This window comes from Ranitomeya imitator, chromosome 2, assembly GCF_032444005.1.
Source record: "Ranitomeya imitator isolate aRanImi1 chromosome 2, aRanImi1.pri, whole genome shotgun sequence".
NCBI lineage: Eukaryota > Metazoa > Chordata > Amphibia > Anura > Dendrobatidae > Ranitomeya > Ranitomeya imitator.
Genome location: NC_091283.1, coordinates 601,118,590 through 601,133,981, shown reverse-complemented (window position 1 = coordinate 601,133,981; position 15,392 = coordinate 601,118,590). Strand labels below are relative to the sequence as shown.

The 15,392-nt window shown below is 46.2% G+C and overlaps 1 protein-coding gene across 1 annotated transcript in view; it reads right to left on the bottom strand.

The window, feature by feature from the left end:
- Positions 1-4,723: 4,723 nt before the first annotated feature.
- Positions 4,724-15,392, bottom strand: part of MYCBPAP (MYCBP associated protein) — a 121,901-nt gene continuing 111,232 nt past the window's right edge. The window contains exon 20 of the mRNA XM_069752400.1: positions 4,724-5,002. Coding sequence (XP_069608501.1) covers positions 4,946-5,002 — 57 coding nt within the window. The 3' untranslated portion in view covers positions 4,724-4,945. The remainder of the gene's footprint in view (positions 5,003-15,392) is intronic.

Sequence of the window (15,392 nt, the reverse complement as noted above, 5' to 3'; positions counted from 1 at the left end):
TGACATTCTCTGAAATCCTTCAGTTTTAGCACCACCTGTATTACAAATGTCCATGTTTCCTCAGAAATGTAGAATGTTTTTTTTTTTCTCTTTTATTACAGGTTAAAATCAGAACAGAGTATTCTTCAGCACAATATTATGACATATGCGTAACAATGCTTACTCCGACTTGAAGGCATGCGGAATGTGTTTGCTTTCCTGATTTCAGACTTTCAGAACATGCAACATGAAAATTACAAACTAACATGAAGCTATCAAAATGTTTAGAAAGTTAAGGGCTAATTACAAATATCAATTGTTCAATAAATGAACCTAAAATAATAAATTGATTATTACAATTTATAATAATATTGTTATTTTGATTGTTTGAAGTTAATTGTTCCAAAACAGTCAGCAATAAATAATGCATCTATTGTATACTGTTGAGTAGAATTCATAGCCCATATAAAAAAAGAAAATCTTAATTATCGCTTGTGAACTTGTTAAATGGGACATCCTACTATCTATTGTATGTGTACTATTAGTATTTATATACAGACATCATAAAAGTAAGTCACATGCTCAGAAAACCCCTCTATTACAGAAAGCTGATGCAAACAGTGGCTGACACGTTGCACAATTTTATATTGTAAAACTATGGGGGTTGTAAGGATATAGGGGGTGCAGATGTCCTGAGGAGAGCTATGGGCTCCTGTACTACATAAGACACTAGTAATATAAATGATAAATGGCAGGAAGGTGGGCTTGTTTGTTTTGCACAAGGGCCTTAGAAAATCAAGTTAAAGGGTTTCTTAGAAAATGAAGTTAAAGCGTCCTAATGGTGTAATTTCAATGTTAAATTCACATGATGAGCCAGCAGTAAGACCCCATAACCAGCTAGTTATCACCAATCCTGTGGAAGTCTTTAGGTCTGTGAGTACAGTGTAATAAGATGTTTCTTCTGCAGTCGTTCCAGTATGTGGTCCCCCCCACCAGTAATGGCAGACAGGATTTTCAGCTGCTGGACTCATGATGTTTAGCTGATCACACTGACATGCCATCAGGTCTATAATTAAATATAAATAAAAGATAAACTATCCATGATATTTATTATATGACTTTTCCTATTAACATACATTGTGGCCACTAATACACTAAATACTACACTAATACACTAAAAATTGTTGTGTATTTCAACTTTAATAGTAAAGTCGTGAAAAATTAAAACTGTAGACTTGGGTAGGAGAGATAACAGCAAGCAAAATGCAAGCACTCAGGGTTTATCGGGAGCTGGTCAAAAGGATATTAGATGACTAACTATAGGCATGAAAAAGAAAACGGCAGCACTCACCGATCTTCTGTGCAGGTTCCTTTATTAGTTAAAAATCTTCACGGCACGGGGGTGTATAAAGAATGTGGGAGCAGAACGACGACCGTTGAAGCACCAGACCGGCGCGAAACGGTCGTCGTTCTGCTCCCACATTCTTTTGTATATACACCCCCGTGCCGTGAAGATTTTTAACTAATAAAGGAACCTGCACAGAAGATCGGTGAGTGCTGCCGTTTTCTTTTTCATACATCTATGATATCTGTTTTTCCGGTTGGAGCACCCGAGATCTGTGGGCCAGCTGTGGTTAATTGGCCTGAAGCGGACGAAGTCAGCTGCAGCGGTGGTGCGGTCAGCTGTGCTCTTTTAGTTTACTAACTATAGGCATGTTTGTAAAGGCCCTTCAATGCTTATTAAATCCACTAGATGGTGGCTCGATTCTAACGCATCGGGTATTCTAGAATATGCATGTCCACGTAGTATATTGCACAGCCCACGTAGTATATTGCCCAGCCACGTAGTATATTGCCCAGTCACGTAGTATATTGCCCAGCGACGTAGTATATTGCCCAGCCACGTAGTATATTGCCCAGCCACGTAGTATATTGCCCAGTGACGTAATATATTGGCCAGCCACGTAGTATATTGCCCAGCCACGTAAGATATTGGCCAGCCATGTAGTATATTGCCTAGTGACGTAGTATATTGTCCAGCCACGTAGTATATTGCCCAGCCACATAGTATATTGCCCAGTCACGTAGTATATTGCCCAGCGACGTAGTATATTGCCCAGCCACGTAGTATATTGCCCAGCCACGTAGTATATTGCCCAGCCACGTAGTATATTGCCCAGTGACGTAATATATTGGCCAGCCACGTAGTATATTGCCCAGCCACGTAAGATATTGGCCAGCCATGTAGTATATTGCCTAGTGACGTAGTATATTGTCCAGCCACGTAGTATATTGCCCAGCCACATAGTGTATTGCCCAGTGACGTAGTATACAGCACAGAGCCACGTAGTACATTGCCCAGTGATGTAGTATATTGTCCAGCCACGTAGTATATTGCCCAGCCACATAGTATATTGCCCAGTGACGTAGTATACAGCACAGAGCCACGTAGTATATTGCCCAGTGATGTAGTATATTGCCCAGCCACGTAGTATATTGCACAGCGAAGTAGTATACAGCACAGAGCCACATAGTATATTGGCCAGTCATGTAGTATATTGCCCAGCTACGTAGTATATTGCCCAGCCAGGTTTGTCACAGGTGAAAAAATAAAAAATAAACATATACTCACCTTTCCGAGGGAGCCCTTGTAGTCCACGGCAGGTTCTGGTCCCAGGGTTGGTATTAGCGCAGGACCTGTGATGACGTCGCGGTCACATGACCGTGACGTCATGGCAGGTCTTTGCAGCGCAGGCACGCAAGGCCTGTGATGACGTCGCGGTCACATGACCGTGACGTCATGGCAGGTCCTTGTCGCGCAGGGCCTGTGATGACATCGCGGTCACATGACCGTGATGTCATGGCAGCTTCTGCCACGGGAACCTGCAAAGGAAGATGGCAGCCGGCGCGAGCTGCAACGGAGGGTGAGTATATAGCAGGTTTTTTTAATTATTATTTTTAACATTACATTTTTTACTATTGATGCCGCATAGGCAGCGTCAATAGTAAAAAGTTGGGGACACACAGGGTTAATAGCGGCGGTAACGGAGTGCATTACCCGCGGCATAACGCGGTCCATTACCGCCGGCATTAACCCTGTGTTAGTGGTAACCGGAGTGGAGTAGGCGGGCGACAGGCACTGACTGCGGGGAGTAAGGAGCGGCCATTTTCTTCCGGACTGTGCCCGTCGCTGATTGGTCAGGGCAGCCATGACAGGCAGCTGGCGAGACCAATCAGCGAATGAATAACCATGACAGAAGGACAGACAGACAGACAGACGGAAGTGGCCCTTAGACAATTATATAGTAGATAGCTTTCTTGTAGTATTTACATGGAGATTGTAGAAAAATATTGCCTTGAATTTTTAATCACAAGTGAAAGGTGACTCTTCTCTCAGTAACCTGCCTCCTCTGCCTGAGATTCCGCACAATCACCGTAATTGTGGAAGTTGTTTTATCAAAGAGTGCAGTGCTTCCAGTAAACTCCTGATAACATTGCAAGAGTAGGACAATCACTCTGAGCAAGTACCACCCTTTCTGATGAGACAGCCTCAGGCAATGACGAAGCCTACGCAGAATCTCAGGCAATGCTCCAAATCATCTTGAAGGTTCTCTCCTTTGTCATTGTTACGTGTTACGGAACCACTCAGCACCCAGAATATGTTGTGCAGTTATATGTATGTATAATAGGTTCCATGTGAGATGCATGTCCCTAATGCATCAGCCCACAGGCTGCGCCCCTGGGCAGAGGGGACACGATATTCCCCTTTTGTCCTCCCACCACCTTTGTAATTCCCACAGTAAATATCGGCAGGCTCCGGCCACCTGCGGAAATTGTAATGTATGTCTGGCCTGCCGCTTTTCTATTGGCCTGCTCTCTGTATCTGTGTGATATATTCTGTGTCCTGTGAGTAAAGTTTTGTCAGACTGGAAATACATGGAGAAGCAGTGATCTTTTATATGCGCCCATGTAACCAAGCAATTCCAGCCAGCGTCCTTCATTCAGACTCCAACCAAAGCAGAGTGGACCTCCTGAAACGCGGGGTGGTACTGAAAGAGGTACCCCAGCTTGGTAGACCCCGTTACACTTGTGGCAGACAGCGGGATATGATACCCCTTTCTACAGGAGGAAAGGAATGAATGGAAAACAACTACTCAGAAGTTAAAGAGGACTACATTAAAAGATCTGGTGGAAGTCCGCAGGTTGATCGTCAGCAACAAAACAAAAGCGGATTTGATAGCAGCCATCATGGAACACGACAGTGCAGCGCCCCCCAATGTGAACGTGGAGGAGACTGAATTCCAGAGGAAGGTAAAGAACAGATTGGCATTCTATGGCCAAAACCCTGCAGTAGAGACCATATGAGAGATAATGGCTGATGTGCGTACTGATCTGAAGGAAAAGATGGCCAAGCGGACCAGAATAGAGCTAGCCAAGATAGAGATGGCAGAGCGGACCAAAGTGGAGCTGGCCAAGATGGAGATGGCAGAGCGGAGAGAGGAGAGTCAGCGAGCAGGGGGAGCTCTGGCCTTCGACCAGGTACCTTCAACAGTAAGCCACAAAAAGAAGTGTCAACTCAAGCGACCGGAAACGCCCCACAAGCCGCAGCCACCTCCCCCAGAAGTGACGCCGCCGAGGGACCGATCCCATAGCAACCACAAGCTTCAAGGCGGTGGCCATTTTTGTTCAGGGCAGCTTCCAGTTGCGGCTGCACAATATAGACCACACGCAAGAGATCATTCTGCTAAAAAGATTTTTTTATTTTTTTTTATTAAAACACGGAAATTACAAAAAGAACAAATGTGCAAATATTTCCTGCATACAGCAGTCAGGGCATTAACACTTAGATTTCCTCCTTCCTTTGGTGCATCCTTTACCAAACCAGCCACCACTAAGCGCCTCTGATGGCGGCTGGTGTGACCGCACGTCTGGCGTCTCCGCTGCCTTTATGAGTTTACGAGTATGGCTAGCCTCTTCTCCTTGGCGCAGGGGTACAGCCATGGAGAAGATTGGGTCCGTGGACCTAGAGGAGAGGGTGTAGTTAGTAACCCACCATAGGTATGGGCGACACACATGGACACCAGGTCGGAGCAGGGGCCTAACACAACGCCGTCATGCTACACTTTACATTGTGCTGTCCCTCGGCTATCCCTCCTGGGAATGGATGAGTACATGGACGCCGGGGTGCTCCAGATGTGCTGCTTTATGGGAAATTAAAGTATGGGCTAAAACTTACATAAGATCTTAAAGGGGTTGTCCCCTTTCAGAAAACCTTGGTCTATAAATTGCGAGTGTATAAAAAAACAAAAACGGACTGAGTATTATGAACATACAATGAATGCGGCACCAGCTCTCTGCCGCCACTGCAGCCAATCAGCTTAGCGGACTGCAGGACTGTTAAAATGACATCAGCGCTGCAGACAAACAACTAAGACTAGAACAGCGGGGGAGAGCAGGAGCTGCACAGTAGTGTATGTAATAGTCTGGAGTCACAACTTCTAGCCCAAGCGGTTCTGAATGGGGACAATCCCTATAAATGTCAGCAGTGTTTCTCATGGTACTCCGAACATTGCACACAAAGTCTGACCAGGTTTAGGTCAGGAAACAGGTGTAAGGGACCCCCACCACACAGGTACCTGGGGTAAAGCTGGCTGGACCCATTTTAGACGGGCTAAGTGACCATGTATGGTATCCCAATTAATAGTGATAGGAGCAATACCAGGCAGTGTACATTTTAATGCCAACTCCTTGTGTTCCCCCTAGAGATAAGCGGGAATCTGAGGAATTTGTCCTGGCTAGCTCCTCTCTTCCTAACCAGAACACGTCATCAGACACACTGGAGAGCGATTGGCTGAAGGGGCTGGCCAGCACTTGGAAAACTCTTTCTCAATTACAACATTCTCCCACATAAAATAAAAACTTCGATTCAACATCGGCTCTGGTTCACAAGTGACATTATGTCACGTGACCTCTGCAGCCAATTGGATGCCGCTTCCCTCACTTCCTTTGCATGAAACTGACATCTGGAAGAAGTGAGAGCTGTTCTGTTGCTGCTCTCTGACTATCTCCGGATGTCAGTTACGTCTGAAGGAAGAGTGAAGCAGCGTCTGATTGGTTGCAGGGCTCACGTGACACAACGATGTGCTGATGACTCTAAAATGGCGTTGGCACCAGAGGAGAGTATAAGGCAGTGGTGGCGAACCTACTGCACGAGTGCCAGAGGGGGCACACAGAGCCCTCCCCTGAGCACGAGCGCCATCTCCTCAAAACTAGCGCCGTCACCACTCTCCTCAGCCCACTCGTAATCTCCCTCGTCACTCATCACTAGCGCCGGCCATGGCCACTCTCCTCCGCTCCTAACTCTCCCATCAGGCCGCACTCCGTTCCATGAGTCTGCGCACATGAGGGCTGAGGAGAGTGGCAGCAGCACGACTGCCGAGATGACGCGCGTGCCCACAGGTAGGGCTGATATATGAAGAGGCCAGATCAGCGTTGGAACGGGCAGAGGCGAGTAGTTTTTTTTTTTTTTTAACATGAGGCTATTATAGTATGGAGCATCATGTGTGGCCATTATACAGTAAGCAGCTTCACGTGGGGCCATTATACTGTATGCAGCTTCACGTTTTGCCATTATACTGTATGCAGCATCACGTTTGGCCATTATACAGTAAGCAGCTTCACGTAGGGCCATTATACAGAATGGAGCGCTATGTGGGGCCATTATACAGAACTGAGCATCATGTGGGGCCATAGTACTGTATGGAAGGCAATGCAGGACCCTATTATACTGTATAGAGCACTATGTGGAGCACATTACACTTTATGGAGCACTATGCGAGGCCCACTACACTGTATGCAGGACTATGTGGAACCATTGTACTGTATGGAGGACATTTTGTGCACATTATACTGTATGGAAAGTTGTGTGGGGATTACCTTTGGAAAAATCACACTGTGATGGGGCCATCATTCTTTGTTATTCTACAGTATAGACGCTATAGGGCGCTAATGTAGGAGCTGTTTTTCTAATCTAACACTTCAGTATTCCGGTTAAATTGCTGTGTTGGCACTTTGCCATAATTAAGTGGGTTTCAGATTGCAGTTTGGGCACTTGGTCTCTAAAAAGTCCGCCATCACTGGTATAAGGTGTCTGTATTGAGTACAGGACATCAGACACAGAGGGTCACAAAAATAGCCTCTGAAAGTATTGATATTCTTGCCGTACCCTCAGCGTTCCTTAGGAGCGTACTTGATAATGCAATAGCTCTTAATTAAGAGCTATTGCATTATCAAGTACGCTCCTAAGGAACGTCCTGTACTCAAGTGATACTGTTTTATTATATAGCAGGGATTTCCTGTTGGTATACCCTGAATCTGTAGAGGGACCTATTATGGATATCCTTATATTACTGCTATCTTTTTAGTATCACAACTACATATTTGGAGAGGCTCTACAGTGTCTAAATATCTTTAATAACACTGTTTTTTTTTTTTCTTCCTCTCAGAGTACATCTCTAGCTCACAATATACGCCAGAGTCTATGTCTTTCAGCCGCACTGAGAGATCATTGCTCTTTTAGTCAGCTTATAGCAGCACAGGTACTCTATTTTTCACTTGTTGTATTTTTCTTCTTTTTCTGTGGTGTTATTGTTGGTGGTGGCTTTTTTTGAGGGATTCCTTTTTTAGGGATTTCAGGGTCAGTCTACGTTGAGCGGGGGCGCCACATCGTATCCCAGGGTGCCAACCTCCGCTGTCAGGAAGGGAATTTCTTAGGGATAGGCACGTCTATCTTCCCTAGCCTTTTCCTGTACATTTGTATTGTATTTTTCTGGCATTTTTTATTGATGCCAGAGACCCCGTCTTTTTCTGTAGGATCCTTCCTACTGGTCTTTATGATAATAATTTTTTACTTTTTAATTATTAAATTATAATTTATTGTTTTAGGTCTTGTGTCAATTTTTTGGTTTTCTTTTCTTAATAATAGACCTTGGCTACTGTTTTTTTGTTTTTTCTCAGCAGAAGCCTCTCCCCTCTAACCTGAATGCAGTATTAAAAAAAAATATGGATTCTTGCATTACTCACCGTAAAATCCTTTGGTCCGAGACGCTCATTGGAGGACACAGGACTGTGGGTGTATGCTACTGCTGCCAGGAGGCTGACACTAAGTAAACATAAAAAAGTTAGCTCCTTCTCCGTCGAAAACACCCTGACACTGGCCGCAGGCTAATACAGTTTGGTGCAGAAAAGCAGTAGGAGAACAACAAAAAAAATCAGCTTTACCACAGGTGCAACATGTCTAGAACCCAAAACACCAAATAATAAAGAAGAAGCCATCTGGTTAATAGGGTGGGTGCTGTGTCCCCCAATGAGTGTCTCGGAGAAAAGGATTTTACGGTAAAAAAAAATCCATATTTCTCCTTCGTCTCATTGGGGGACACAGGACTGTGGGACGTCCTAAAGCAGTCTCTGGGTGGGAAACAGACTCCACGGTATAATCCTTGAGCCCCTATTGCCTATAGATGTGCTACCACTGCCTGGAGAATCCTCCTACCCAGAGTTGCATCCACTGAAGGCTGAGTATGGATATTATAGTGTTTAGGGAAAGTGTGTAGACTGGACCAGGTCGCCGCTTTGCAAACCTGTTCCGCTAAAGCCTGATACCGAAGAGCCCAGGAAGCGCCCACTGCCCCAGTGGAGTGTGCCCTGATCCCAGCTGGAACGACTGCCTCTGATGCGGTAGGACTCCTGGATAGTCCACTGTATCCACCTGACTATGATCGATTTTGAGACCGCGAGTCCCTTCCTGCAACCATCGGGGAGGACAAACAGTGTGTCTGTCTGCCGAAAGGATGCCGTCCGAGACACATATCTCCTGAGAGCTCTCACTAGATCTAGCGTATGGAGAGCCCTTTCCAAACGGTGCGTAGGCATCGGGCAAAAAGAAGGCAAGACAATGTCCTCGTTCATGTGGAACGAGGAAACAACCTTTGGCAAAAAAGCAAAAACGGAGCTCAGCAGGACAAAGCCGCAAGTTCTGAGACCCGCCTGATGGATATTATGGCCACTAGAAATACAACTTTCCAGGAATGGTATGTCAAGAAAATGTCCTGAAGAGGCTCGAATGGAGATTCCTTCAGGACCCCTAGGACCAGGTTAAGGTCCCAAGCATCCAGGGGGGCCTTGTAAGGTGGTACCATGTGAGCAACGCCTTGTATGGAGGTCTTCACCTGTAAATTGGAAGCGATCCTGCTCTGAAAAAGGACAGACAAGACTGATATCTGTCTCTTGAGGGTACTTGGTGCTAGACCCGAATCCAGGCCAGTTTGGAGGAACGCTAAAATGTTGGGGATAGAGAAGCGAAGGGGGGAATAACCGAACTCTCTACACCATGCAAAGAAGACCTTCCAGGTGTGATGGTAGATACGTGCTGAGGCGGGCTTCTGGGGACTAGCCATAGTAGCGGCCACCTTCTGGGAGAACCCAGCCTGTGTTAGAATCCAAGATTCAATGGCCAGGCCATTAAACACAGGGCCCCTGAGCTCTGGTGGTAGATCGGGCCCTGGGAGAGAAGGTCCGCACTCTCTGGAAGCTGCCAGGGAGTCTCGGTGAGCAGCTGTATTAGGTCTGCGTACCAAGACCGCCGAGGCCAATCTGGGGCGACCAGAATTGCTGGGACCTGCTCTATCTTAATCTTTTTAAATGACCCTTGGGGCAGTGGTAGCGGAGGAAAAAGGTATGGGAGGTGAAACTGGTTCCAGGGTAGGACTAACGCATCTATGGCGATTGCCTGTAGATCCCAGTATTGTGCGACAAATCTGGGCACCTTGGTGTTTACCCTGGAGGCCATCAGGTCCACGTCCGGGGTCCCCCAGTGTTGGCAAATCTGTTAAAAAACATCGGGGTGAAGCGAAAACTCCTCGGCGCCAGACCTTGTCGGCTGAGGAAATCTGCCGCCCAGTTTTCCTCGACTGGAATGTGGACTGCCGAGATCACAGAGTGGTACTTCTTGGCCCAGCAGAGAATCTGTTTTACCTTGTGCATGGCCACCTTGCTGCGAGTACCCCCTTGATGATTTATGTACGCCACAGCCATGGCATTGTCTGATTGGATCCGGACAGGGCATCCGGTCAGGAGATAATGAAAGTTCTGTAGAGCCAGCTGAATAGCCCGAATCTCCAGAAGGTTGATTGGAAGGGCTGACTCCCGTGAAGACCAGCGTCCCAGGGCTGTATGTTGGCGAAACACCGCTCCCCATCCGAGGAGATTGGCATCGGTCGTGAGCACCAGCCATTGAACTGGGAGAAAAAGTTTCCTCTGTTGAAGGGAGGAACTCATTGTCCACTGTTGTGGATTCTGTTTTTGGGCTCCCTCTGGTGGTTACTGATGGTACTGGGTGACTTGTGTTTTCTGCGGTCTCTGGTGTCCACCTGTTCTATCAGGATATGGGAGTTTCCTATTTAACCTGGCTTTCTTGTCATTTCCTCGCCGGCTATCAATGTAATCAGTGTGTCTTTTTACCTCTGCTTCCCGCTTCTGTAATCTTCAGGACAAGCTAAGTTTTTGATTTTCCTGTTCCACGTTTTGCTTAATTTTTGTCTTAGTCCAGCTTGCAGATATGTGATTCCTTTTTGCTGGTTGCTCTAGTGGGCTGATATTACTCCTCATGTTCCATGAGTTGGCACATGAGTTCAAGTAATTTCAGGATGGTTTTTTGTAGGGTTTTTCGCTGACCGCGCAGTTCACTTTTGTATCCTCTGCTATCTAGCTTTAGCAGGCCTCATTTTGCTGAATCTGTTTTCATAACTACGTATGTGCTTTCCTCTCATTTCACCGTCATTACATGTGGGGGGCTGCTATTTCTGTGGGGTGTTTCTCTGGAGGCAAGAGAGGTCTGTATTTCTTCTAATAGGGGAAGTTAGTCCTTCGGCCAGTGCGAGACGTCTAGGATCATCGTAGGCACGTTCCCCGGCTACAGCTAGTTGTGTGTTTAGGTTCAGGATCGCGGTCAGCTCAGTTTCCATCACCCTAGAGCTTGTTTTGTTTTTTGTGCTTGTCCTTTTGTGATCCCCTGCAATTGGGATCATGACAGTATAGCCGGCCCAAAAGTGGTAATCGTATTGGCTGAAGTAGGAGGAAAAGTAGTCTGAGGAAGTTTTTTTTTTTTTTTTCCCCCAGAGTTTGCTGCCTAGCCTTAATTGCAGCCTGGCTGCGTCTTACCTCCTCTTAATCCCTGAATGGCTCTGACCTCAGCTGTTTATCATGGACGTCCAGAGTTTGGCTTCCAGCCTGAATAATCTTGCTACTAAGGTTCAAAATATACAAGATTTTGTTGTACATGCTCCTATGTCTGAACCTAGAATTCCTATCCCAGAGTTTTTTTCTGGAGATAGATCTAGTTTTCTGAATTTTAGGAACAATTGCAAGTTGTTTCTTTCCTTGAAATCTCGCTCCTCTGGAGACCCTGCTCAGCAAGTCAAAATTGTTATATCTTTCCTGCGGGGTGACCCTCAGAATTGGGCATTTGCATTGGCACCAGGGAATCCTACGTTGCTCAATGTGGATGCGTTTTTTCTGGCATTGGGTTTGCTCTATGAGGAACCTAACCTAGAGATTCAGGCTGAAAAAGCTTTATTGGCTCTCTCTCAGGGGCAAGATGAAGCAGAAATATATTGTCAGAAATTTCGTAAATGGTCGGTGCTTACTCAGTGGAATGAGTGCGCCCTGGCTGCAAGATTCAGAGATGGCCTTTCTGAGGCCATTAAAGATGTTATGGTGGGGTTCCCTGCGCCTACAGGTCTGAATGAGTCTATGACTATGGCTATTCAGATTGATCGGCGTTTACGGGAGCGCAAACCTGTGCACCATTTGGCGGTGTCTTCTGAACAGGCACCTGAGACAATGCAATGTGATAGAATTCAGTCCAGAAGTGAACGGCAAAACTATAGGCGGAAAAATGGGTTGTGTTTTTATTGTGGTGATTCAGCTCATGTTATATCAGCATGCTCTAAACGCACAAAAAAGGTTGATAAGTCTGTTGCCATTGGTACTTTACAGTCTAAGTTCATTCTGTCTGTGACTCTGATTTGTTCATTATCAGCCATTTCCGTCGATGCCTATGTGGATTCAGGCGCTGCCAAGAGTCTTATGGATTGGTCATTTGCCAACCGCTGTGGGTTTAGTCTGGAACCTCTGGAAGTCCCTATTCCTTTGAAAGGAATTGACTCTACACCTTTGGCTATGAACAAACCTCAGTACTGGACACAAGTGACCATGCGTATGACTCCCGTTCATCAGGAGGTGATTCGCTTCTTGGTTCTGTATAATTTACATGATGTCTTAGTGCTTGGTCTGCCATGGTTACAAACTCATAACCCAGTCCTGGACTGGAAAACAATGTCTGTGTTAAGCTGGGGATGTCAGGGGGTTCATGATGATGCATCTCCGATTTCTATCGCTTCATCTACTCCTTCTGAGGTTCCGGTATTTTTGTCTGATTATCGGGAGGTTTTTGAGGAGCCTAAGCTCAGTTCGCTTCCTCCTCACAGGGATTGCGATTGTGCTATAGATTTGATTCCTGGCAGTAAATTTCCTAAAGGACGTTTGTTCAATCTGTCAGTGCCAGAGCATACTGCTATGCGGGATTATGTTAAGGAGTCCTTGGAAAAGGGACATATCCGTCCATCTTCGTCCCCTTTGGGAGGTTTTTTTTTCGTGGCCAAAAAAGATGGTTCCTTGAGGCCTTGTATAGATTACCGTCTTTTGAATAAGATTACAGTCAAATATCAGTATCCTTTGCCATTGTTGACTGATTTGTTCGCTCGCATTAAGGGGGCTAAATGGTTCACTAAGATTGATCTTCGGGGTGCGTATAATCTTGTGCGGATAAAGCAGGGTGATGAGTGGAAAACCGCATTTAATACGCCTGAGGGCCATTTTGAGTATTTGGTGATGCCTTTTGGACTTTCTAATGCTCCTTCTGTCTTCCAGTCCTTTATGCATGATATTTTCCGTGAATATCTGGATAAATTTATGATTGTGTATTTGGATGATGTTTTGGTTTTTTCTGATGACTGGGAGTCCCATGTTCAGCAGGTCAGGAAGGTGTTTCAGGTCCTGCGGGCCAATTCTTTGTTTGTAAAAGGTTCAAAGTGTCTCTTTGGAGTCCAGAAGATTTCTTTTTTGGGGTATATTTTTTCCCCTTCTACTATTGAGATGGATCCCGTCAAGGTTCAGGCTATTTGTGACTGGACGCAGCCTACATCTCTTAAGAGTCTACAGAAGTTCTTGGGCTTTGCTAATTTTTATCGTCGTTTCATAACTAATTTTTCTAGTGTTGTTAAGCCTTTGACGGATTTGACTAAGAAGGGTGCTGATGTTGCTGATTGGTCTCCTGCGGCTGTGGAGGCCTTTCAGGAACTTAAGCGCCGGTTTTCTTCTGCTCCTGTGTTGCGTCAGCGAGATGTTTCGCTTCCTTTTCAGGTTGAGGTTGATGCTTCCGAGATTGGTGCGGGGGCGGTTTTGTCGCAGAGAAGCTCCGATTGCTCAGTGATGAAGCCATGTGCGTTCTTTTCTAGAAAGTTTTCGCCCACTGAGCGGAATTATGATGTTGGTAATCGGGAGCTTTTGGCCATGAAGTGGGCATTTGAGGAGTGGCGTCATTGGCTTGAGGGTGCTAGACATTGTGTGGTGGTCTTGACTGATCACAAAAATCTGATTTACCTTGAGTCTGCCAAGCGTCTGAATCCTAGACAGGCTCGTTGGTCACTGTTTTTCTCCCGTTTCGATTTTGTGGTTTCATACCTGCCAGGTTCAAAGAATGTGAAGGCGGATGCTCTTTCTAGGAGTTTTGTGCCTGACTCCCCTGGAAATTCTGAGCCCACTGGTATCCTTAGGGATGGGGTGATTTTGTCGGCTGTCTCCCCAGACTTGCGACGTGCTTTGCAGGAGTTTCAGGTGGCTAAACCTGATCGTTGTCCGCCTGAGAGACTGTTTGTTCCGGATAATTGGACCAGTAGAGTCATCTCCGAGGTCCATTCTTCTGCGTTGGCAGGTCATCCTGGAATATTTGGTACTAGAGACTTGGTGGCCAGGTCTTTTTGGTGGCCTTCCTTGTCGAGGGATGTGCGTTCTTTTGTGCAGTCTTGTGAAGTTTGCGCTCGGGCTAAGCCTTGCTGTTCTCGGGCCAGTGGATTGTTGTCACCTTTGCCTATCCCGAAGAGGCCTTGGACGCACATTTCCATGGACTTTATTTCGGATCTCCCTGTCTCTCAAAAAATGTCCGTCATCTGGGTTGTGTGTGACCGCTTTTCTAAGATGGTTCATCTGGTACCCTTGCCTAAGTTACCTTCCTCCTCTGAGTTGGTCCCTCTGTTTTTTCAGAACGTGGTTCGTTTGCATGGGATTCCGGAGAACATCGTTTCTGACAGGGGATCCCAGTTTGTGTCTAGATTTTGGCGTACGTTCTGTGCTAAGATGGGCATTGATTTGTCCTTTTCGTCTGCATTCCATCCTCAGACGAATGGCCAGACGGAACGAACTAATCAGACCTTGGAAACTTATTTAAGGTGTTTTGTTTCTGCTGATCAAGATGACTGGGTTACCTTTTTGCCGCTTGCCGAATTTGCCCTTAATAATCGGGCTAGTTCTGCTACCTTGGTTTCTCCTTTCTTTTGTAATTCGGGGTTTCATCCTCGTTTTTCCTCTGGTCAGGTGGAGCCTTCTGATTGTCCTGGAGTGGACATGGTGGTGGATAGGTTGCATCGGATTTGGAGTCATGTGGTGGACAATTTGAAGTTGTCCCAGGAGAGGGCTCAGCAGTTTGCTAATCGCCGTCGCCGCGTGGGTCCTCGACTTCGTGTTGGGGACTTGGTGTGGTTGTCTTCTCGTTTTGTTTCTATGAAGGTCTCTTCTCCTAAGTTCAAGCCTCGGTTCATCGGTCCCTATAGGATCTTGGAAATTCTTAACCCTGTGTTGTTTCGTTTGGATCTCCCGGCATCGTTTGCTATTCATAATGTGTTCCATCGGTCGTTGTTGCGGAAGTATGAGGTACCTGTTGTTCCTTCGCTTGAACCTCCTGCTCCAGTGCTGGTGGAGGGAGAATTGGAGTATGTTGTGGAGAAGATCTTGGATTCTCGTGTTTCCAGACGGAAACTCCAATATTTGGTCAAGTGGAAGGGTTATGGTCAGGAGGATAATTCTTGGGTGGTTGCCTCTGATGTTCATGCTGCTGATTTGGTTCGTGCATTTCATAGGGCTCATCCTGGTCGCCCTTGTGGTTCTCGTGAGGGTTCGGTGACCCCTCCTCAAGGGGGGGGTACTGTTGTGGATTCTGTTTTTGGGCTCCCTCTGGTGGTTACTGATGGTACTGGGTGACTTGTGTTTTCTGCGGTCTCTGGTGTCCACCTGTTCTATCA